This window comes from Jaculus jaculus, chromosome 17 (genome assembly GCF_020740685.1).
Source record: "Jaculus jaculus isolate mJacJac1 chromosome 17, mJacJac1.mat.Y.cur, whole genome shotgun sequence".
Taxonomy (NCBI): domain Eukaryota; kingdom Metazoa; phylum Chordata; class Mammalia; order Rodentia; family Dipodidae; genus Jaculus; species Jaculus jaculus.
Window position 1 is genome coordinate 34841809 of NC_059118.1, and position 24620 is coordinate 34866428.

The 24620-nt window shown below is 42.7% G+C and overlaps 1 protein-coding gene across 1 annotated transcript in view; it reads right to left on the bottom strand.

Moving 5' to 3' along the window:
- The window catches only part of Slc9a9 (solute carrier family 9 member A9), a 631054-nt gene that overhangs the window by 94726 nt on the left and 511708 nt on the right, over positions 1-24620 (bottom strand). The window contains exon 14 of the mRNA XM_004663627.3: positions 17467-17546. Within this exon, the coding sequence (XP_004663684.1) occupies positions 17467-17546 (80 nt within the window). The remainder of the gene's footprint in view (positions 1-17466; positions 17547-24620) is intronic.

Below are 24620 nucleotides of genomic sequence, written 5' to 3' on the forward strand. Positions count from 1 at the left end.
TGTCCTGGCTGTGTTTACAGACAACAGGTCAACGAAACCCAGCACACTGGTGATTTCAAGGCATTTCAAGGAAATGCCTCAAGGGGTGTCAGAGGCGGTGGATTCAGGATGCGTCTGTTTCCTCTGGAAGGCGGTGGCTCCCTGGGCTTCTTCCCCTACATTTGAAGGTCCACGGCGCCAGTCACTGTTGTCAAAAAGCTGCTCTAAGAGGCCGATTGTGGCTTGATGGCTAGTGGCTATTTATCTCTTTTAGCAATAAAAAGCAGCATTTTTGTTGAAAGTGAGTTTTGATTCAAGCATTTTAGTTCAGTTAGGTAAAGCCTCTGTCAGAAATTCTGCAGTTCTGACTATGGGTACTAGCTAAGTAAACGCCTGAACTGCTGAGAGACAGAGACAGAGACAGAGACAGGTGGGCTTTTTAGCTTGGAAATCTTCCACCATGATCCTAATCATTAAATCAAGGGCTCATTTTTATTAGGGGAAATTTAAGACTCAATGTCTTCATGCAATGACACTTTTATATTTTAACACATTTATGTCTTAAAACACAAGTTGAGTGTTTTAAAATATCTTTCAAACTGTAACAGAACATTCCTATCCTTATTTCTTTTTACCCACATAGGAAACTGGTGGGTGTTTCTGATGAGGTACTGACCACAATCGTTGTCAGCTTATTGTCCTCCCTGTCACACCCTCCCACTGGCCACTAACTCTCTTCATGTTGATAAATGGCAAATGGCACTGGGTGATTCTGTTTAAAGTACTTGCCACTGCATTGGCTCCTGCTGAAAAGACGTAAAATCTGTTTGTTTGCTTTGTCCGCTAACATAGGCGGTTTGACAACCCGCACGTGGACAAGGCTTCAGTTTCATTTCCTGCCACCAGTACTAAGACTCGCCATTTACCAAAGTCTGCGGGTGATTCCCCAAACCTGGTTTCATGGTCAGAAAGTCCCTCACACCCTCAACCCGGCTCCTAGTAGGTTCTGACTCTGCCAGTCAGCTTCAGAGTTTATCTATGAGGCTTCCTGACGATCCAAGCTGCTTGCTCTTGGAGGCAGTCCTCTCTGACTTCTGTGATTCTTGTATGTTTCAGATGTGTGTGCTCCCCAAAATTCATTTTGTAGAAACCTAACTGCCAAAGGAGTGACGAGAGGTGGGACTCTTGGGAGGTGATTTGATTTGGAGGGCTCTGCTCTCATGAATGGGATGAGTGCCCTTAGAAAAGGGGCCTGATCCCTCAGGGATCCAAAAATAATACAGGGTACTAGATGGTGAGACCTTACTGCTGAAGATACCACGTGCTTCAGTTGGACACTGAGAAGTCAGGCTTGAGCTGACCGGAAGCCCCTGTCTGCAGTCACAGTGCTGCGCAGCCTGTTGGAGGGGAAAGGTCACCAGAGGTCTTAACCAGCAGTGGACCCGCAGGCTATACAACTGTTTACGTTAGCAAGATGTGTCCACCAGTACAAGAGTGGCATGTCTATTATGAGAGTTTCCAACTGCTCTCTAATTGGATTTGGGGCCCACTCCATGGGAGGAAATTCCTATCCAATACTGAAAACTTAGCCAAAAGCTTATGGCTGGGACAGTCACAACCTTCAGGGTGGGGGATGGGATTTTGCTCACTAAATTGCCCTCTAATTACTTATGTCTATATCTATATTTTAGTGCTACTCTCACTTTTGGCTAGAGAGTTTCTCTTTTCAGATGGTGGAGACTGTTGGGGAGATTCAAAACTCATCAACGTGCTGTGAAGAAGTGACAGTTGAGTGTTCAACACCTAATGAGACATCTCTATTACTCCCTCCAGTGGCTCAGGGACTAAAGAAGAATGTAAGAATGTAAGAATGGAAAGAATGTAAGAATCAAAGGATGGAGATGACTGTTTTGGAACAATGTCTTCTAGACACAGAGTGGTCACTGTATGCAGGACCTCATAGACGCTATTGTCACCTCCTGCATAAGAGCTGCGTAATATTGGGCCCACCAGCAGGTTGTCATGGATGATGGAGGAGGGAAAAATAAGGCATCAAGATAGAAGCAAGCATAGTAGAAAAGGGGTTCAGAGAAGAAGGATGGAAGAGGGGGCACAGGAGGGCAGCAGGAAGGGATATGTGCACTTTTATTTTTGCTTGTTTGTTCCAGGCAGGGTCTCACTCTAAATGGTTAACATGGAACTCACCAGGCTGACCTCAAACTAACAGAGATCCTTCTACCTCAGCTAGGATTAAAGACATGCACCATCAGGCCTGGCTATGTGCATTTAAAAAATAATTTTATTTATTTTCCAACAGAGATAGAGAAAAGAGAGACATACAGAGAGAATGGGTGCACCAGGGCTTCTAACTGCTGTAAACAAACTCCAGACACATTTTGTACATCTGCTTTTACATGGGTGCTGGGAATTGAACCTGGGTCATTAGGCTTTGTGGATGAATGCCTTAACCGCTGAGCCTTCTCTCCAGCACCATGTGCATTTTTAAATAAAGTTGTATATTTTAATTTTTAATAAAAGAAGAGGGACCTAGAGGAATTTGTTTACTTCTGTGGCTTCAGAGGAAGGTAGAAGACATACTTTTTCCCCCTAAGAAAGAAATATTAAAACTAAATTCCTTTCAAACCATTGAAGAACATGTAAATAAAGCACATTTTTATGAAGGAAGAAATCAAATCTAATCTCTGAAGAATTAAGTGTGCATATTCCTGATAAATGAATGTCACAGGAACAGATCAGATTTGGGACAACAAGGAAACTTTAAAGAACACTTCAGCCAGTGACACATACACCATCTTAGTTAGCTGGTCCACTAAAACACAAGTACCAAGTAAAGCCAGTAAAAGAGAATCTTATTGTGATTATAACTGTCAAATGCCTAAACACATTAGGCATTGGGAATTCATTTCCTGCTTTGCTTCAAGGGCTAATGCATGACCTCTAGAGACTGCCTCATGCCTGTCTCTTGATTCTCACAGGCAGACTGACTCCGGCTTTTCCATTCAAGTCACACCTTCCATAGGCTCTTCCTCCATGTTACTCCCTCTGCTCAGTGCTGGGGCTCCCATCTCATTATTTAATTCCATGTTAGGAAACCTCAAATCCTGTATGGACTCTTTCCCACATGACTGGAGGACAGGATTTATTTATTTTTAAGGGCTTTTGTTCTTTATGTGTTTATGTATGTGTAGGGTAACATGGGAGCCATGTGGAGGTCAGAGGTCAGCTGCAGAGTATGGGTACCCTCCTTCCACCTTGTTTGAGACAAGGTCTCTCTTGTTGTTTGTCATTGAGAACCCCAGGCTAGTTGGCCGGCAAGTTTTGAGATTCTCCATTGCCACAGGTGCATTGGGATGATACATACTTTTACTATATGACCTACTTTAGTAGGTGCTGGAGATCCAGACTCCAGCCTGCAGGCTTAAGGAGCAAGTAGCATTAACCACTGAGCAACCTTTCCAGCTCCAAGTGCGGTATTTATCTCCCCAGCCAGTTCTTCTTCCATTACGCATCAGTGCACTTTGTCTACTCATATTTATGAGGTGCTGTGGCATTCACTGCCAAGCCATTGCCACCTACTCTGTGAGTAAACCTTAATTAGGACAAGGCTGTGCCTGCCCAGTACACATCGTATGGGGCCTTCAACAGCTTCGCCTGCAGACAAGTGCTGAATAAAAACCTGCAGCCCTCCAGAGAGAGACCCAGGCTCTGCCACACGCCCGGTGACAAGCCGCAGAGCTGACAGCTCAGTCTGTGCTGGTAACGCGTCTCAGGTAGCTCATGAATTTGTTGGCAGGCTGCAAATACCTTGGCTTCTACTATTGAACAGAAATGACTAAGTAACAATTAAAGAAAATTTAAAGAGAAGATACTTTTTCCCTTGAGAAAGAAATATGAGAGCCAAATTCAACATTGGCAACAGTGAAACAATGTTTTTTTGTGTGAAGTTTTAGCATTTTCCCCTTTGCATACTTTTCTAATACAATGATCCGACACCAATCTAGAAATGTTCAATATAGCATCACATTGCTAGTGACAAAACACCATTGCATCACCTGAAAGGTGCAACTGAAAGATTTCCTTTATCACATGAAGGTACAAGAGGAATAATTATCACCAGAGGCTTGCATGGCTGCCATTGTGGGAAATCATAACTTTCACTTCTCCACGAAGTCAAAATTGCTATCTGTGGTATAATTTCCAGAAAAAATAACTATGAGATGACCGATTATAACTTAGAAAAAATTAAAAATGAAACAATTGCATGTGTAAAACAGAGGGTACAAAAGAGCAGTTCAACATCCAGCCACAGCTATTCACTTGGCATCAAGCAGAAGTTGTGCCTGGCTTATAGCCAAGTGAAGCCTATCACTTATGGAGATGAAGGGCTTTTCTTAATGCTATTAAAATACAGCTGTTGCAACTAAAAACTATTGCCAGAATATAGAACAGTGCAAAGCTGGGTCACTCAGCATCACGAGACGCTTTTCTGCCAGAGATGAGGGCACCAGCGGGAGGAAGAGATAACAAGGAGGACATTTACTGGGCTCAGCTCCGTGTGAGTTCTTTCAAGCATCAGAACACATTTTTGAGGTAGATTCTCCTATTATTCTGATTTGTCAGATGAGAAACTCAGATGGGGAAGTTAAATAACTTTCACAAACTTACATAATTTGTGCTGGTGAGGCCATAATATCAGGCACACTTGATCTCAACCAAAAGGCTAAGAAGCAATTTATAATGGCAAATCAATAATGCCTGACCACTAAGCCTCTGATTGTCCATTTGATAAGAATATTAGTGGAGTGTTGTGGTAGTTCAAATGTAATAGTGCAAATGTATAGCCCCATAGACTCAGATGGCTTATTAAAATTAAACTTGTATCTTGGGTCTCCAGCCACCTGGCCAGAGGAGGTGTCACTGGGAGTCCAGCCCTAAGGGGTGTGGAGACAGCAATTTGGTGAGTTGTCTGTGGTGCTGGCTGTTTGCTGGTTTCTCTCTGCTTGGATCTGTGACAGGAGGCCAGCATCTCCTGCCTTTGATGGAACTTCCCTACATCCTTCAGCCTGAGATAAATCTGTTCTTCCCGTAAACTCTGTCTGGTTGGATGCTCATCCCAGCAGCGTGGAGCTGACTGCAACAAGAGTGGAAGTACGTTGTTGCAGTCCGGTTCGCATTGCTGGTAGAAATCACCCAACCAAGAGCAGCTTCTGGGAAAAAGAGTTTTATTTTGGCTTACAGGCTCGAGGGGAAGCTCCACGATGGCAGGGGAAAACGGTGGCATGAGCAGAGGGTGGACATCACCCCCTGGCCAACATAAGATGGACCACAGCAACAGGAAGGTGTGCCAAACACTGGGATGGGGAAACTGGCTATAAAGCCCATAAGCCCACCCCCAACAATACACTCCCTCCAGGAGGCATTAATTCCCAAATATCCATCAGCTGGGAACCTAGCATTCAGAACACCTAAGTTTATGGGGGACACCTGAATCAAACCACCACATTCCGCCCCTGGCCCCCATAAACTGATATCCATACATGATGTAAAATACAATGCTTTCAGTCTGACTTTAAAAGTCCCCATAGTTTTTATCAATCTCAATGATGTTCATACATCCCTATAGTTCAAGAACTTTTAACTGAGCCATAATACCAAAATATAACCTCAAAAAACCCAGAATGGCACAGAATAAATATTCACACTGCAATAGATGGCATTGGGCATAGCAAAGAAACATTCAACCAATACAAGATTCAAAACAACCAGGGCAAACATCAAACTCTGTAGCTTCAAGTCCAGCAACTCAAACCAGTGACAAATCTTCAAGTCCGATAATTCTAACCAGCAACAAGTCTCTGGCATTTCAATTCCGCCCCTCCAGCTACGCTACTCACAGTCCTGGGAAACTTCACCGGGGCCGGCAGCTCCTTGGTAGCCATCTCATGGTCCTGGCATCTCCACTGGGTCTCCACTGCAAGCCACGGTTCATCCTCATGGCCCCATGGTGTCTCTATGCAGGCAACCAGCAAACCCGCTTCATACTGCCCATGGCCATTTCCAAAACACAAGACCGTGTTGCAAACTCAATGACCCTCTTTCCAGCATTTCTTATACTCCACGATACCAGGTAGGGTGCCAATTTGTTAATCCAGGGGGGAATAAAGCAGACTTTGAAGAACAGGACACTCCTTGAGCACTCAGACACCTTCAAAAGAGTTGACATTCTTCTTGTTGCCCCAGCGCAGGTCAGCTAGCCCAGTCTCAAAGGTTGTAATCTCTCAGTTGCAGCTGAACGGGCAGCAGTTCACCCAAAGATTTTCCTTTCTGTGCCATATCCCTCTGCACACACCAGTTCATTTCTACGCTAAGCAACCCTGCACAACTTCTCAGGACATAGGCACAAGAGCAAGCTTCTCACACAAACTGCTAGCCCAGTCCAGGCACAGCTCTTTCTCACCCTCATAAGCCAAACCTCACAGTCCATAGTTCTTACTGCCTTCAGGTCTTTCAGCTCTGACCAGGATAGACCACCAAGCTGTACTTACAGCACTGCAAGGCATCTCTTAGGCCAAGGTTTCAACTCCTTCCACATTCCTCTTGAAAATCAGCTTCAAAAGGCCGAAGCCACACAGTCAGGTGTCTAGCAGCAACCCCACTCCTCGGTACCACTTTACTGTTGCAGTCCGGTTCGCATTGCTGGTAGAAATCACCCAACCAAGAGCAGTTTCTGGGAAAAAGAGTTTTATTTTGGCTTACAGGCTCGAGGGGAAGCTCCACGATGGCAGGGGAAAACGGTGGCATGAGCAGAGGGTGGACATCACCCCCTGGCCAACATAAGATGGACCACAGCAACAGGAAGGTGTGCCAAACACTGGGATGGGGAAACTGGCTATAAAGCCCATAAGCCCACCCCCAACAATACACTCCCTCCAGGAGGCATTAATTCCCAAATATCCATCAGCTGGGAACCTAGCATACAGAACACCTAAGTTTATGGGGGACACCTGAATCAAACCACCACATACGTCTTTCTCTATTCTGTAGATGTATATCCCTAAAAAGAAATCTGCAAACCCCAATCCAAACATGGAACCATATGAGAATATGAACTCTGTGGGAATTTGTACATGGCTGTATTCCTAGTGCCTGCATAGTGACTGGCCTGTTGGAAGGCTCTTGATAATTATGTGATACACTAATGGAATGAATGAGTTTGGAAAGTTGAATATAGGGTTCGACATTGAGAAAACACTGGATAGATTGACTTGGAATTAAAGGAAATTATTTTGTGAATCCATTTTCCACAAAATAATGGGCTACCTTCTGCTTTTATGTTTGCATAAATCTCTATTTTCATTTTGTTTGCTTAAAGTGAAGACAGAATGAGAAAGCACTCTTATTTTTTAAAAAAAATATTTGTTTATTTTTATTTATTTATTTGAAAGTGATAGACAGAGAAAGAGGGAGAGAGAGAGAGAGGGAGAGAGAGAGAGAGACAGAGAGAGAGGGAGAGAGAATGGGCATGTCAAGGCCTCCTGCATCTGGCTAATGTGGGTCCTGGGGAATTGCGCCTTGAACTGGGGTCTTTAGGCTTCATAAGCAAGCGCTTAACCACAAAGCCATCTCCCCAGCCCTGCATTCTTATTTAATATGCATAGTATTTAAATTTTTTATCGGGAAAAGGCAAAAGCAATGTAGGAATCCTCAAACTTATGTAATCCTAGGATCGTTGTGGAAGTCTCAGCTGCCTTCTCTGGACCCACAACTTTCTGTAACTAGTTTAACTAGTTTGTGTTGAGGTGACGGTTCACAAAGTCACACCTGGAGTCACTGCCAGCTCTTCAGGAGAGTTTTATTTGAACTATGAAGTATATTGATGAATTTAGGCTGCAAGTTCTTTTTTTGTTTTGTTTTTATTTATAGACAAACCCAATGGACTGGCCCTTTTTATGCGAGAGAATGAGAGAGAGAGAGAGAGAGAGTTAGCGCACCAGGGCCTCAAGCCATTGTAGTTGAACCCCAGATGCGTGTGCCACCTTGTGCACATGTGTGACCTTGTATGCTTGCTTTGTGCCTCTGGCTTATGTGGGAGAGTCGAACATGGGCCCTTAGGCTTTGCAGACACGTGCATTAATCACTAAGCCATCTCTTCAGCCCTACACTGTAAGTTCTTGAGAAAATGGTACTCATTGAGTGGTTTGAATGTTTTGGTTTTGAGAGGCAAGTGAATAAGTTCACCAGAAGGAAGCTGTTTTCATAATGAGACAACTTTCTGATGGCTCCAGTCAAACAGAGGATAGTGTACACTAATCTAACGGTGTGGAAGAATGTATGGATACAAGATACTTGAACAAAAGCTAGTCCACATGTCCTTGTTAAAAGTGCCATGAATCTATACTCATTGCCGCTCTATTCCCAATAGCTAGCAAATGTAATCAGCATGAATAGATGTCCATCAACTGATGACTGGATAATGAAAATGTGGTACACATACACAATGGAATTTTACTCAGTTACAAAGAAAACTGAAGTTATAAAATTTTCATGCATGGAATTGGGAAAATTAGACTAAGTGAAGTTATCCAAGCCCAGAAAGAAAACAATTACATGTTCTTTCTCATATGTGGATTCTACCTTTTGTTTGTTTGTAAATAACGTAAAGTGAGAGGGAGCATGGGCTATGGTTTGAAACAGGAGACCACAAGAGGAGAACAAGAGGTGACCAGAAGGACAAGAGGAAACATGCCCATGAAAGCAGAAAGGAGGCAAGTACAAGAGGAGGAAGGGGGGAAACGGGGAATGTTTAAATAAAAAAGAAGAAAATAAATATTTTTTTATGTGTTTAAGGAATAAAAGAGAGGGGGAAAAGGTCCCTTGCACTGAGCTCCACCAAAAGGTTTATGAAAACACAGGGACCTGGAAGCTGGTGTTTTCTGGCAGGGAAGTTTAATTTCTCTTCACTTGCGCACTAAGTTGAGGGCTGCTAGAGTTTCCAGTATTAGACCCTGTAGAGATAAGATGACCAAACCCAAGATAAATGCCTAGTGAGTTAGCCAGGACATGGGAGTGGTGGTTGGGCTCCTTTTCCAGCCAGCTTTCTAGGGAGGCAGCCATAAGGCCATGCACACACACATCCACACACACACTTGGGAAGGCCACCAGGGCGGTGTTCAGAGAGGACCTTCAGAAAGCTGATTGCTTTTTAAAGAATATTTATTTATTTACAGAGAGAGAGAGAGAGAGAGAGAGAGAGAGAGAGAGAGAGAGAGAGAGAGAAAGAATGAGTAAATCAGGGTCTCTAGCTACTGTAAATGAACTCCAGATGCATGCACCACCCAATCAAACCTGGATCCTTGACTTTGAAAGCAAGTGCCTTTAACCACTGAATCATCTCTCTCTTTTTTTAACCCCATGTATAGCTTTTATTTCTTATTAATTATGAACTTGCCTGGATGAACAAATCATGTGTTAGTCCCATTCCCCTCGTGTTATCCCTTTATATTCCCTTTTGTCCTCCCTCATTCCACTGAGGGCCCTCCTCACTGGGGTTTTTGATCTGCTGCAGACAATGACTGTTGCATTCATAAGCTGATTGCTTTGTGTGCTTCAAATATTAAATTTTTGGCGCTTATTGAAACTACAGGGATTTACCTGATTATTTTTATGTGAGGACTACAAATGATTTTGTTTTTATTTGCAAGCAGAGAGAGAGAGAGAGAGAGAGAGAGAGAGAGAGAGAGAGAGAGAGAGAAGAGAAGAGAAGAGGAGAGAAGAGAAGAGAAGAGAAGAGAAGAGAAGAGAAGAGAAGAGAAGAGAAGAGAAGAGAAGAGAAGAGAAGAGGAGAGACAGACAGAAAGAATGGGTATTCCAGGGCCTCCAGCCACTGCAAACAAACTCCAGATGTGTGCACCACTTTGTGCATCTGGCTTTATGTAGGTACTGGGGAACTGAACCTGGGTTGTTTGGCTTTGTAGGCCAGTGCTTTAACTGCTGAGCCATCTCTCCATCCCTACAAATGATTTAATTCACAGAATTAGCTTCCCTAAGTTCCTCCTACCCTTCCTGCTTTAATGCTAGTGTCTTTCTAGCTGGTTCTTTCCAAAGGTTTTTGGCCATGACTCCTTCCAATGAGGTGAAAGGAAAAGTTTCATGAGGGTCAACCATGCCTACCATGTTTGCTGCCGGAAGGTTGATAAATAGCTGATAAATAGCACCTGGTGCACAGTAGGTAGTCATTAAAATATCACCTGAATGCAGGATTACTGGCATCCTCAGTTACTTTTCCTACTTACTAATGCAAGGAAAACATACTTCACCCCATGGCTGGTGAGCCTTGATGAACTACCAGTGAAGTGATGGGATTAAAACAATCATTTGTATGCTAGGTACACTTATAGCAGTGGAATCGTACACATAGCGATGGAAGCAGGGCTTGGTGGACACCATGTGAACCAGGGCCTGTGAGTTTTCTGATGGGCACAGCCTGCTGGTATTTTGAGTCTGAGTGCTGGCTTTTGCTCCATGTTTTTATTTTATTTGTTTATGAGAGGGGGAGGGGGGGAGAGGGAGAGAGGGAGAAGGAAGAGAAAGAGGAGAGAGAGAGAAAAGCAGATATATAGAGAGAATGGGAGTGCCAGGGTCTCTAGCCATTGCAAATGAACTCCAGATGCATGTGCCACCTTGTGCATCTGGCTTACATGGGTCCTGGGGCATTGAACTAGGGTCCTTTGGCTTTGCAGGCAAGTGTCTTAACCACTAAGTCATCTCTCCAGCTCATCTATTAGCAACTTTGGATATCTCAGATGTAGCTTTTCCTTCTTGGGGCTTGGTGCCTCATTTATGAACCGGGGGTTGTTGTTTCCCTGGGAGCACTGTGTGAGGTAAACTTAAGTCAAAGCACTACCCCAATGAACGATTCACGGCCGCCTCTACTGGTCAGAACAGGGAAATCTGCACTTCGGGACCCTCATTTGAAATGGGGCATAATCTCCATACCGAGGAGCCAGAACTGGGCATGATTGTGTGCGATAGAATGAATCTAAGATGGGAAGTTATTTTTGTTTGTTTTTTAGTTAAGACTAAAACACATTACATTTAAATTCATTAAATACATGGCCCCAGATATTGGGTTAAATGACCCTGACCTTAATATTGATGCTTACTTCTCACTGAGTGGACTTCCACTTTCTTCTACTTCAGGATATAAGGCTGTCTGCTCCCTTCTTGCCAAGTCAGAAAGTTCAAGAGGCCCAGCATCCACACATCCTGCTGGGGGCTTTTCATTTGTAGCTGATACCTCTGTGGGCTCTCTATCCACATGGCTTTCTGGAATTCTGTCACTGGGTTACTTTGTCAATCCATTGTTCTCTCTGAGCACTCTTCACACTGTGATATGCTGGCAGCCACATGCTAAGTTCTCCCTTCCGCTGATGTTGGCATGGGGAAGTACTAACAATGACTTCATGCTGTCCTTTTTATCTTGGAAAAAGGTCATTTTTATTCTCTGTCACTCACATTTGTAGGACTAATACATACACATGCTTAAGCAGAGAGATGATGAATGATGGAAAGGAAAGAGACTCGATGAGGCACAGACCAGCAGGATCATTAGTCACCTATGAATAAGGCACACAAGATTCCCATACCAGCTGTAATACAGAATATACACAAATAATTTTATCTTATCCCTTAAAATATGAATACAGAAGTACTGATTTTAGCCTCTAGCCTCCTTGTTACATGAGAATGTGAGTAAAGATGACAGATGACTAAATTTTTGAGCCTGGTGCTAATAACATCTGCACATAACTGGTGAGATATGATATATTCCAAGTTATCTGCACAGAATATGGCTTCTAAGGAAGGGCTAAGGTACAGGTACAAAATCCCAAGTTATCACATGTATATGAAGTACTGACAATGTTACCTGAATGAGAATCTTAGCCCTAAAATGGTAAGCACCTACAAGTGTTAGTAGCCCAGTTGTTACTAATGAAATTTGCAAAGCTCTGGGGGCTATATTTAAAATATGATGACAATAGCATTGTTTTCCTATATCCAGGATGAAGGCTAAGAAAGGGTGGCTGGAGGTCTACTGAAGCAACTGGGACCCAGGTCAGCTGTGAGTGTCTGTCCCTAAGGAGCAAGACACTGAGGGTGGTGGTTTGAATACAAATAGCCTCAAGTGTTTCTGATTAAATTTCTTACTTAGTTCCCAGCTGGTAGAACAACTGGGAGGTAGAGCCTTGCTGGAGGTGGTGTGTCACTGGAAGCAGACCTTGATGTTGATTAATCTAGCCTACTGGATATTCAGAATGCTTTCTCCCTCTTCCTCTGTCTTCTTCTCTCTCTCTTCCCCATCCCTTGGGTGATTGATAATGTGAGCTCGTTGCTTTTCTCTGGCATATTGAAATTTCCTTTTGAAACTGTAATTCTGAAATACACTCTTTCTTTCCATAATGTACTTCTGGTTGTGTGTTTTGTCCCAGCAATGAGAAGATAGCTACAACACTGAGGTGTGTGTGCGTGTGGGTATGTGTGTGTGTATAGGGAGGGAGCCTGTGGATGGGTGTCTAGCCTGGATAAAAACACTAACATTATCCATTTGACCTTGTTCTGTTTCAGACTCACTTAGTAACCTTCAGATAATTAATTGGCTTTTCCTGCTACATCAGGGTCTGAAATGAAGGTGCTCTGGATAAGAAAATATTGCTTGTTTGCTTGCCTGGTTGATTGATTCATTCATCCAACAAATATTTATTGAATATCCTCCCTGTCAGGCACTGCTCTATGACCTGAGGACATACCTGTGAACAAAAGCACACCCAAATTTCTGTCTCTGGAAAGCATGTATCTTGGCTAGAGGAAGCAACTAAAACAAAGCATATATTGTCAGGTGGTCTTAAGTGCTACAGGAAAATATAAAGAATTAAGGGCATGCCCCTTGGGAACTGCTAATTCAAATATGGAGCCAAGATGGGTGTGGTGGCACACACCTTTAATCCCAGCACTTGGGAGTCAGAGGTAGGAGGATCACTGCAAGTTTGAGGCTACCTTGAGACTACAAAGTGAACTCCAGGACAGCTGGAGCTACAGGTAGACCCTACCTCAAATAAATAAATAAATAAATAAATAAATAAATAAATAAATAAATAAATAAATAAATAAAACAAAATCAAATATGGAGCTAAGCAAGCTGAATAGAAGAGGTGACGGGCCGGGTCGTTGGCCTTCTGAGTGAAGAGCCAGTCTGAAACTGAGTATAGACACATCCTGGGCATCCGAGGCCAGACTGTGACTTGAGCCTTCTCCTGGATGGGAAAGGATCTTCTGGTTTGCACTTTTGCTTCCTTTGAGGTTGACTACACTGAGGTCATCTCTTAGGTGAATGAAACCTCCTGGAGTCCTTGGAATAGTCTATTTTTTGCCCATGACAAGTTAAAGATGGGATTTTTTTTGATGTTACTGGGGAAACCCATGACCTCATGTATAGTAGGAAAACACTACTACTGTACTGTATCCTCAGCCACAAAGTTGAAGATATGACTCAGAAATGTGGGGGCTCCTTCATGATGTTCTGTAGGTGATCAGCAATGATCCTTAACCTTGGCATCACCTGAATATATCAATAGATGCTTGCACATGGAGAGTAAGGAATCAGAGTTGTTCACTCCTTGAAGGGCTACTTTACAACCTACTAAGACAGAGTTTTATGGTAGAGTAAGAGGTACCATGGACAGGGAGTTGTTGGAGGGAAAGTTCACTTAAGTGTGCTTGTGGACAGGGACATATCTGTGCTTGAATTATGGAATCGAACTGTACTAGCTGTGGAAACTGAAAAGCTATTTCTGTGATCTGGAAGTTGCTTGATTCTCCATCACAGAGAAGGCACTGGTAAGTATTAAACAAAAAGAGTGGCTAAAAGGATTCATGAATACAGTGCCTGATGGCAGTGCGTGGGGATTCTAACATTTGTTCCTTCTCATCCCCCACTTCTCAGTTTCTTCTGTGTGCTACATGATTCAGAATTGCTGCCCACAGTGAGTCATAATGAAATTGTCATTAACCATCAAACTATGCACCGTGGGTTTCCAACAACTGAACAGGCAACTGAACAGGGAAGCCTAGGGCTGCTGCCCAGCAGCTAACACCATCACAGACAGGTCTGTGCATGTGTATGCTCTAGCCTGCTCCTAACCCCGAACATAGCTGGGGAAGGAAGTGAGATGCTACACAAAAATAAAGTACTTCACAGCGGGCTTGGCCACTGCTCATTTTCATTGAATGTGCATTATCAGTTTTCCATGTCGCTTTGAGAAAATTTTTATAGGATGTATGTATGCATTACTTAATGCCATGAAAAACTGAATGAAAACAAAATTATATGAACCACCATGGTCTGTTTTGTTGCTAACAATGATAAAAAGCAGGTTTCTTTCCTTGGGTCTGAATGAATACTGGACATCAAATGAAGGTGAATGGGGGCCATGGTGGCTGGTTTGACGGCAGATTGTCCAGCTGCTGAATTAAACTCCAGTTTAGTGTTGCTGCTCCAGGCATTGTGCTGATATGGTTGACACCTGCCATCAGTCCATGCTAAGTGGATGATCCTCAGTAATATGAGTGGCCTCCTCCAGTCTGTTGTACAACCTTAAAAGTGAACCCAAGGCATCTCTATGGAAGAAGGAATTCTGCCTCAAGCTTGTAGAATTAGCTCCTGTCTGAGTTTTGAGGTCTACTCTTCAAATTGCTCTTGCCAGCTTCCACAGCTGTACAAACCAAAGCCTTGAAATGAGTCTACATGCATGGGCATGCAAATGTAAATTCTCTTGGCTCAGTTTCTGTTTTTATGGAGAACACTGGATGGGACAGGTGGGTTTGAAGATTTATTTATTCTTCTTTCTCTCTTGTCAAAAAATCCATTTTTTTCTTTTTTGTTTGTGGTGCTCTGCCACTGAGCTATATCTTCAATTCTACTAATAAGTCTTGGGCTTGGTGGCATAAGCTTATAATCCCAGGTACTGGGAAGGCTGAGGCAGGTGAGTGACATGTTGAAGGTCTGCCTGGACTATACAAAGACTGAGTTCAAGGCCAACTTGGGCAACTTTGTGAGACTCTGTCTCAAAACAAAGACTGGAAACAGGGCTGAGGATGTAGCTCAGTGGTAGAGCCCTAGTGTGGTGTGTGCAAAGCCCCAGATTCCGTCCCCAGGACTGCAAGAACAAGCAAGAGTAAATCCTTCATGAGGCTTTTTCTGTGTGATATGATTTTAATAATGAAATGTCAGCAGCTGCACAGCCCATTTCTATCACACTCTGAGCATTTCTTTGGCTCCAGTTAAACAATCTGACTCTGGCATGTAGGACTGTCTCCATCTTGCCAGTGACTGGCATGGACTGACTTACAAGGGCCACAGGATATGCTAACAGGGTTCCAGGTGGACAACTGAATGAATGTGCATGCCAAGTGGATAATTTCTCTTTCAAGAAAAACAGCTACATCAAGAGGTCATAGGGTTGAAATTGACTGATTTGCTACCTCTAGGTATAAAAATTCAGACCCTAAGTAGGACACAAAAACCCTGTGTTTAAGGAAAAAAAAAAGTTATGTAGTCATGGCTATGCTTCAATTTCTAGAATGAATGTGCAGGAGGACAAATTGTGATGAGGAGAGGTATTACAGAGAGGACAAATCTGCTTTCATTTTTTGCTAGTCTGTCCTTAATCGTATGGAAATAAACCCCTGGTGGAAAGTGAGATTAACAACTATGACATCATCTAAATTTAGTGCTACTGCTCCAAGCTGAAAAATGTGAGTGGGATCCAACTTTCCTTTTCTTGTCTCTGAGTTAATTTTTTCACTTTATTTCTTTCTTCTATTGCAAAGCCTTCATCACAGCATTTTTCAGAATTTGAGGGAAAATAGAAATCCTCTTATCAAGTTTCTGATTTCATTTTCTTGCCATATATTTTATCTGGTGTCCTCTTCCGTCAAATCCTTACCGTTCTTACAGATTTGGTTATTAGATACAAACAAGCAATGGCAGGGACCAGTTCTGTTTCTACAAGAGAAAGTAGCGAGAGTATAAGCCAGTGGTGATCTGCTAATAACTAGCTTCCCTGGAGAAAATAGAAAGGCTGCAGGGAGCTAATGAGACCAGAGCATCCAAGAGTGCATGAATGATCAAGGGGCACTGCCTTTTGGGGGTGACACCCTACATTGCCATAAAAAAATCAGGACTTATGAGTGAGCCAAGACATCGGGCAGGGCACAGACACAAAGAGCTGAGGAGAAGCAAACCTCACCCCAAGACCTCTGCCTTGCACAGCACCATGTTACCCTGGAACACAACCTTAGCAGGACTGTTTGCTCATTCACACATAACTACACTTCCTATCACTGCAATCTTCATTTTCCCCCTTAGTTTTCTCTTCTAATTCCCACAATCATGCCTCTAATTTGCTTTCCTTTCATTCATGATGTGATTTTCCCATATTGCTTTTGTCTTCTTGTCCCTTTTCCACCTAAATTTCACCTTCATCTATGCTTTCCATTTATTTTCCATGTTCTTCATCCGTCTTCCCTCACTGGTGTGTTGTGCTTTAATCATTGCTTGGGGACTTAAAATCACCCAGTGACTGACATGCATTTTCTTACTGCAAGGAGAGGGATTTATGAAAACCAGCTACAAAACAAAACAAAACAAAACCAAACAAAACAAAACAAAGTAAAGCAAAACAAAACAGCCCAACGCACTGAGTCTACAGCATTGTTCTTTCCTCTCTCCCGCGTGCTCATGCTGGATCACAGATGGACGGGCCCTCCCTGCGTCTTCCAGAGCAAGGCACCGGAGGCTGACTTCTGAGACGCGCCGGGCCAGGTGCGCCCGGCTGCTGCCTTGACCCTGATGGCTGGAGTTGTAGAACGGCTCTTCAGAGGGAAGAACTTCCCCCGATCTTCTTGGGGGTGGGAGGGGGGTGGGAAACACCGTACTATTTTATACTGAGGTGAACCAGATTCACCATCAGCCCATTCATGCTCTCCCCACGCCCTTTCTTTCTTACTGCATGAAACGCACTCCCGGGAGAAGAGGCAGCACCTGCTGGGTGACCCAGGCAAAGGGCTCCCCAGGCAGCTGAAACTGTTCACACCTCCCAGCTTGACCAGAAGTGAGACCTTTACATGGAATAGCAAAATATGTATTCTTTAAGACTACACGATTTTATCATCTGACATTAGAAAGCATCAGATTGCCATGAAAATACCAAGTGCATTTGACATAGAGCTTTCACTTTAGGCTTTTGCAACACTTAAGTACACATTTTAAACTCATTCCCTTTTGCAGCTTGCAGATGTACTTTACCTTTCTGTGTTCCCTGGGAGCAGGAGAGTGGTCCTCTGGGAAACATACTCCAGTAATTCTCTGCCCCACAGAGAGACCTGTAGAGCCATCTTTAGAAAGGATACTTGTGGTCAAAGCCATACCACATCTGGAAGAGTCGAGCACTTTCTGTTTTTGTCATGTTTTTATCCAACTTATTTGCTTCCTGGAGGGAGGTCACAAAAAAAGATATTGGATAGTCAAGTACATTTTTATTCTTAGAGAGACAGATAGAGAGATTTGGCATGTCAAGGCCTCTAGCCACTGCAATCAAACTCCAGACACGTGTGCCACCTTGTCCACATGTTCGACCTTGCACGTGGGTCACCTTGTGCGTCTGGCTTACATAAGATCTGGGGAGTCGAACATGGGTCCTTAGGCTCCACAGGTAAGTACCTTAACTGCTAAGCTGTCTCTCCAGCTTTAGCACATCTTAATATAAAAATACATGTCAAGCCAAATCAAATTTAACCACATTAAAAAAATACTATGAGTATAGGCAATTTCATCTAAATGGTAAGGGAGTTTTTAAATAAATTAGTTCACAGATCTTATGGTGTTGGAGGAGACCTTCTGACACAATTCAACATTTGCTTTCTGAAGAATCTTAATTGTGTTAAATAGCTAATATTAAATATTTAGTGTCATTAAATACCACTTTATGACATCAATAAAAATGGGATTTCTACCAGATTGCTGTTGTTAGAATTTTGCCATTTACTTCTGTCAAATTTGGGTGGCATTTGTTTGTAGATTAGCAAAGGTCAACATGAAAGAAGTTAGTTGATTAATTGTTATGCTAGCTATTATTCTGTTTTGATAAATCACAGTGAAAAGCTATGGTTGAGTGTTGATATAATTCTGGTTAGGTTATGAAGAATTTTGAAAGGGATGTTCCTGGTGAGAAAGCTTTGATAAAGGAATACATTTCTCCCATCCACAAGAGCAGGACAAAAGCAACAGTAGCAAGAGAGAAAGACAAAGTGTCTGGCGGCTTTTTAAGTGAGAGGGAGAGGAGGCTACCAATGCAGGAACAGGAAAGATGGCAATTCAGTTGAAAGGATTTTTTGTGATAAAAAGTATGTGGAATGTGGTAAGAAGGATCCACAACAGCAGTTTAACTTCGGAGAATTTCATTTTGCATATTAAGAAAGGAGAACCCCAACCAGTTCCAGTTGTAACACTTGCCACCATCAAAAGCACTTAGGGTGTAATGTCGATTTTTGCTTTGTCTGGGCCCACAGTTTCTACCCCCAAATACAGCATGAGTTGGTTGACCAGGAACATTGTGACCACTCTTCAGAAGCATGATGGGACATGAAAGGCAGTAGAAAGCTACTGGAGCTTTGTTTTGATTATATTTTACTTCTTTTCCCCCTTTCCAAGCCAGTTCCCTTATCAGTAATGATAAGTAGGTGGGCCGTGGTGCTGCCTGCCCTGTCTAACGTGTGCCTGCACGTGTTGAAGCTCCACCACGTACGCAGGAAATGAGAAGACGAGGAAGCCAAATTGTGTCCAGTGTTAGCTAGCCCATTACCCTTGTCTAAAATGAAATTAAAACCAAAAACTCTCTTATTGCTTGCCCATCTTATTGGTTGTTTTAAGGTCTCTGATTTTTAAAACTTCATGGTTTCCTGATGGAGTGCTAGCATGATACTGTTTATATGTCACTGATGGCTGGGCTGCACAGTCTGAAGTCAGGACATTTCAGTGCTTTGTAAATGATCATGGAACATATTCAATGGGGAGTTTTTTTCACATGCCTGTGACCATTCTCAATCCCCACCAGGCAACACTCTCCTCTTTGATACACATTGGAGTTCCTCAGTGCTAGTATTGAGGTGCACGCCTTGATCTCTAGATTTATAATTTATTCGTATTTTTCCTTCCCCAAACCAAGTTGTCTGGTTCAATATCCATCCTTCCCTGCACCTTTCTATAGCTATTTCTTCTACCACATCAAGGGTGTCAGACTCTTGGAGCTGTTGTACATGTTTTCTGCACCACTGGGTGTCCTCCACAGGTTGTTTATGAGCCAGACCCCCACAGCGTGATAAGGTTCAGCTGCCAGAGCAAAACTGCTCATTTGGGCTAGTTCAAAAAAGGGTTGGAACAAACATGGGGGCTTCCTTATCTTTCTTCCCCCTCTCTTCATGAATGAGGAGGACATTTTCAAGTGCTTTACCAATTTAACAACAGGCATAGATTATTTTCAATAGCTACTAATATCTACTAATGAGCATATAGTTATTGTGTAAACTGACAAAAAGAAGTGTCAGAAAATCCCATTTTTTGGTTTGTTTTTAAGAAAGGGCGGGTGCTGGGGCAATGAGCTTGATTGGCATTCAGGGGTTCAGGGTTTAGCATCCAGCCTGCCAAAACCCAGTGGAATGACTTTGCAATCATGACAGTCCCCAGCTATTGAATGCTCGTTAACTGCCAGGCAGCATGCTAGTCACATTATCCAGTCATTAATTTTTCCAATCATTATTTTTCAATTTTCACCACAATCCATCAAAGTTGGTTGAGTTATGTCTGTTTTATAAACAATAACTTAGAGAGACCCAAGAAGGGAAGAAGTGATGCAAGTAACTGCTGGGATTTGAATCTAGGATTCCAAATACAGGCTTTTTTTTTTTTTTTTCCTGCAAGTATCTAACTCAGTTTTGTTTGTTTGCTTGCTTTTTTCAAGGTACGGTCTTGTTCTATTCCAGGCTGACCTGGACTTCACTATGCATTCTCAGGCTGGCCTTGAACTCACAGCAATCCTCCTACATCAGCCTTCTGAGTGCTGGGATTAAAGGTGTGTACAACCACATCCAGTTCCCACTGCGTTTATTTATTTATTTTTTTTAAAAATTAGAGAGTGCATAAGAGAGAGAGGGAGAGAGAATTGGTGTTCCAGGGCCTTAGCCACTGCAATTGAATTCCAGATGCTTGTGCCACCTACTGGACATTTGTGACCTTGCACTGGCCTCACTTTTGTATGTCTGGCTTACATAGGATCTAGAGAGTCAAACAGGGTCCTTAGGCTTTGTAGGCAAACTTCTTGACAGCTAAGCCATCTCTCCAGCTCTCTCACCCAGGTTTCATTTGGAAAGCACAGATATTCTATAATAGAGTACAAAGCCTCATTGAGCCCTTCCCAACCCCCTTCTCCCGTCCTTCTTTCCCTCCCTCCCTCTCTTGTTTTCCTTTCTCTTCTTTTCTGGGAGATAAGGTGTCTTCTAGGCTGGCCTCACATTGGCATTTCCTGAATCAGCCTTCCAAGTCCTTGGAGTGTAGATGTGCAGCACCAAACCCAGCATGAGCTACTTTGGTGTCTGCAAAAGGAGCTGAGATGTTAGATTGTTTGGCATCTAGATCCTAAAATCACGTGGAATCATGCATTTTTATTAATGACAGCCACCACCACTATAAGAGCAGCTAACTCTTCTTGAACAGCATTTTTAGTGCTTTCTGTATACTGACTCTAGATTTTGTTAGTAACTTGCTAAAGTATAGTCTTTCTTTCTTGCTTGCTTTTTTTTTTTTTTTTTTTTTTTTTAAGGAAAGCCTAACAGACTGGCCTTTTCTTGAGAGAGAGAGACACAGAAAGATAGATAATTGGTGTGCCGGGGACTACAGCCACTGCAATCAAACTCCAGATACATATGGCCCCTTGTGCACATGTGTGACATCGCGTGATTGTGTCACCATGTGTTTGGTTTATGTGGGACCTGAAGAGTCAAACATGAGTCGTTAGGCTTCACAGGCAAGTGCCTTAACCATTAAGTCAACTCTTCAGCCTGCTAAAGTACATTCTATCATAATTTCTATATTACACATGAGGAAACCAAGGCAACTGGGAAACCTATAAGTTTCTGAGTATATTTGTAGTTCTTCAACAGTCTGGATTCCTTACATCCCAGGGTGTAAATGGGAAGCAAACTTCTCTGAACAGAAAATTGAAATTATGATACTTGGGTGTTCATGGAGATCAAGATGGAGTAACTACATACACCGTACAACAATGTGAGATGCATAGCTTTCCTCAGCTTGCCAATGCTATGAGAGAACTCCATAGGGCTATGGAGATAGCTCAGTGGATAAAGTGGACATCACTCAAGCAGAAGTACTTGAGTTCAATTCCTACACCTCATGGAAAAAGACAGAAGCCCTGGTGGGCTTCTTAATCCTACATTGAGCTGCTGGTGGAGAGATGGGAGTGGACACAGGGGAATTGTCCAGGAGCGTGTGGTGAGCAAAGCAAAGAATACAGAGTGAGGGACACAGACTACAGAGTGAAGCAGATGAATAAGGACAGATCCATGGTGGTCCTGTGAGCTCCACATGTGTGCCACGGCATGCATGAGCCTGCACTCACGTATGAGTACACACTCATGGGCTTGCACGCATATGCACACAAACATGCACATTACATAAATAAATAAATAAAGGCTGAGAGAATACCCATAGAAACTTAACTTCCATGTTTGGCATTTCTCTAAATGCTTCCACACTGGATTCAGGGTTTCTCAATGTCTTCGTTATTCTCCTAGCCTGTTTCCCCTCGTCCCTCAGGTAGTCTACTGGAACTTAGAAGCACTCCTAAAAAAATGCGTGTTTCTGACAAAATTTCTGGGGATATTTTTCTGTCAGCTGATGGGTACAACACACATTAATCAGCAATTTGAAAAAAAAATATTAAGACATGTAATTAAAATATTTATTTTAGTTGAGTGACTGGAGATGATATTTATTTCACTGCTTTGTAGTGCAATAAACTGAGTTCCAATAGAACATGGGTGGAATATGTTTTCCCAGGTTGGGAGAAATTTCATTGAGGACCCAAAATTGACTTTTCTGCTGATCCTAGTTAAAAATATCAGTGTAGATGTTAAATATCTGTTGGCCCAGTTCTGGACCCATTCATTTACTTCTCTGCAGTTATTGATGACTTAATAACTTTGTTATGAAAGGCCATCAATAAGTGAGTAGAAATAAATGAGTTAGTCTAGTGTGTGCTCTGCTTGTGCGCTGGGGGTTGAAGAGAAATGTGCCAGAGAGGACAGGCCTTTGCAGCCACTCTGGCACAGAGAAGGTGGCACAGAGAGCAGACCCCTGGCAGGGCCCGAGAAGCAGAGGACAGCAGCAGGCATCACTCCATCGGCATTATTCTGAAGTAGAGGTCAGCTCTCACCTCAAGGATAGTGGATGTGAGCAGTCATCAGGAGGCCAGCCTGCACCTTGGAGGTATCTTTCTTCATAATCACCCTAGTTCTTCTCTTCCTTTCTTTGTTTTAGAGGAGAGGCATGCATACAAGAGCAGCTGAAGACCTACATCTAGACTTTCTACCACTGAATAGCAGTGGTTCAGCCTAGAGTCCTGGGTTCTTCAGCTCCGTCAGGAATTAGAGATTCAAGTGTGCTGAATCTCATCTCCCTTCTGCTCTGATACTTCTAAGAAGCAGAGTGATGAACTATATAAAATTCCTGGCTCCTGTATTATGTTCTATTTCTGGGAACATTTAAAAAATGATAGGGTAATTTGATCTCTTTTCCCTCTGAAACAAGGGAATAGAGTAGAGATTGGGAAATGGCCAGGCACAGTAGGAAATGGATAGCTTTCTTTAGTGAGCCCCTTGTGTGTAGCACCCCAGGGAGGTAAAATTATGATGCTATTCTTTTATTTGGATCCCTGAGAGGAAAAACAAAGGCTCTGGTCAGAAGTCTATGGACACAAGACTCAGAAGGAAGAAGGGATGATTTGCTGCTTGGAGTTTAGTAAAAAGGTGAAGCAAATGTGAAGGCTTTCCCTGATCTGCAAACAGGGCCTTTGCTAAATGGAATACAACTCTGCTGTGGGTAGCCATTCGTGGTCACCCCCTCCCCCCCAAAAAAAAAATCAGGGGGATCTGATGGATTAGGAGAGAAAGAGCATTTCCTTTTCTATTTCTCAAGATTTTATATTCAATACTAATCAGTGGAAGTTGAATAGAATAACAGAGGTGAATAATTATCCTCATGACTCTCGAGCACCTAGGGGTTTCTGAGTAGCTTTGCAGGTGAGACATGTGGATGGAATTTGTTGGTGATATTTTTGCCTTATTGTTTCCCTCCTGAATAGAGCGTATTATAGCATCATCTTAATTCATGCCTTGATTATTTCCAAGGAGAAAACTGTATTCTGTGCCTCTAAAGAGAAGGATTACAGACTCTGAAGACAGATCACAGTGTGACTGAAGGGCAAATATGAAATTAGAAAAAATTACTTAAAAGGTCAATTAACAATTCTTAGCATTACTTCATGCAAATATCTTCACCTTTCTCATGCCCAGATAAATCATTAAATGTTCTCAAGAAGGTAAATCCAGCAAGTGAATGCATGATGAGAAAAACACAATGAAGACAAGTTGCTGGAGATGGACACAGTTACTAAGATCACATGGAAACATCGTGGCTCTCTCCAGAGAGCCTGCTGCTAGCCCAGGCCACCACATGGACTAAGATCCTGGTTTAGCTATCAAGAAAGGGATGTGGTTCACATGGCTTGATCATATATAGTGAATATAAATCAATCCAGGGAAAATATATTGTTTGGCTCAGCAAAATGTAACACTGGTTTAAAAAATATTTTATTTATTTATTTGCAAGGAGAGAGAGAAAGAGAGAGAGAGAGGCAGTGGGACAGAATTTGTGCACCAGGGCCTCCAGCTGCTGTAAACAAACTCCAGATGCATGCATCACTTTGTGCATCTGGCTTTAGCGGGATATAGGGAATTGAACCAGGGTTGCTAGGCTTTACAAGCAAGCAAGCACCTTAACTCCTGAGCCATCTCTTTAGTCCTGTAATATGGGTTTTTGAATGCCTGTCTGAAAATTCTTTCATTTGATATTCTCTAAAAGATGATACCAAGTTTCTTTTAATAGTCAGTATGGACTGTACTTAATAACTCATATCTACTGCATAAAGTTTCATAGAAGTGGTGGTATGTGTGGTATATCATGTCCAAGATTAGGTTGTTAGAGTATTATGATATCATTCTTGCTGTCTGTCTGGGACCACATGCTCTGAGGGAAGTTGTCTGCCATGTGGTGACATTCCATGGGTCCTTGGAGAGATCCATGTGTTGTCATGGGTTCTTCTAGTGAGAAACTGATTCCTTCTGTTAGAGGCTATAAAGCAAACAGATACCTTGACTGTGACCGCACAAGAGACCCTGATTTAGAAACACTCAGCTGAGATGCATTCAAACTC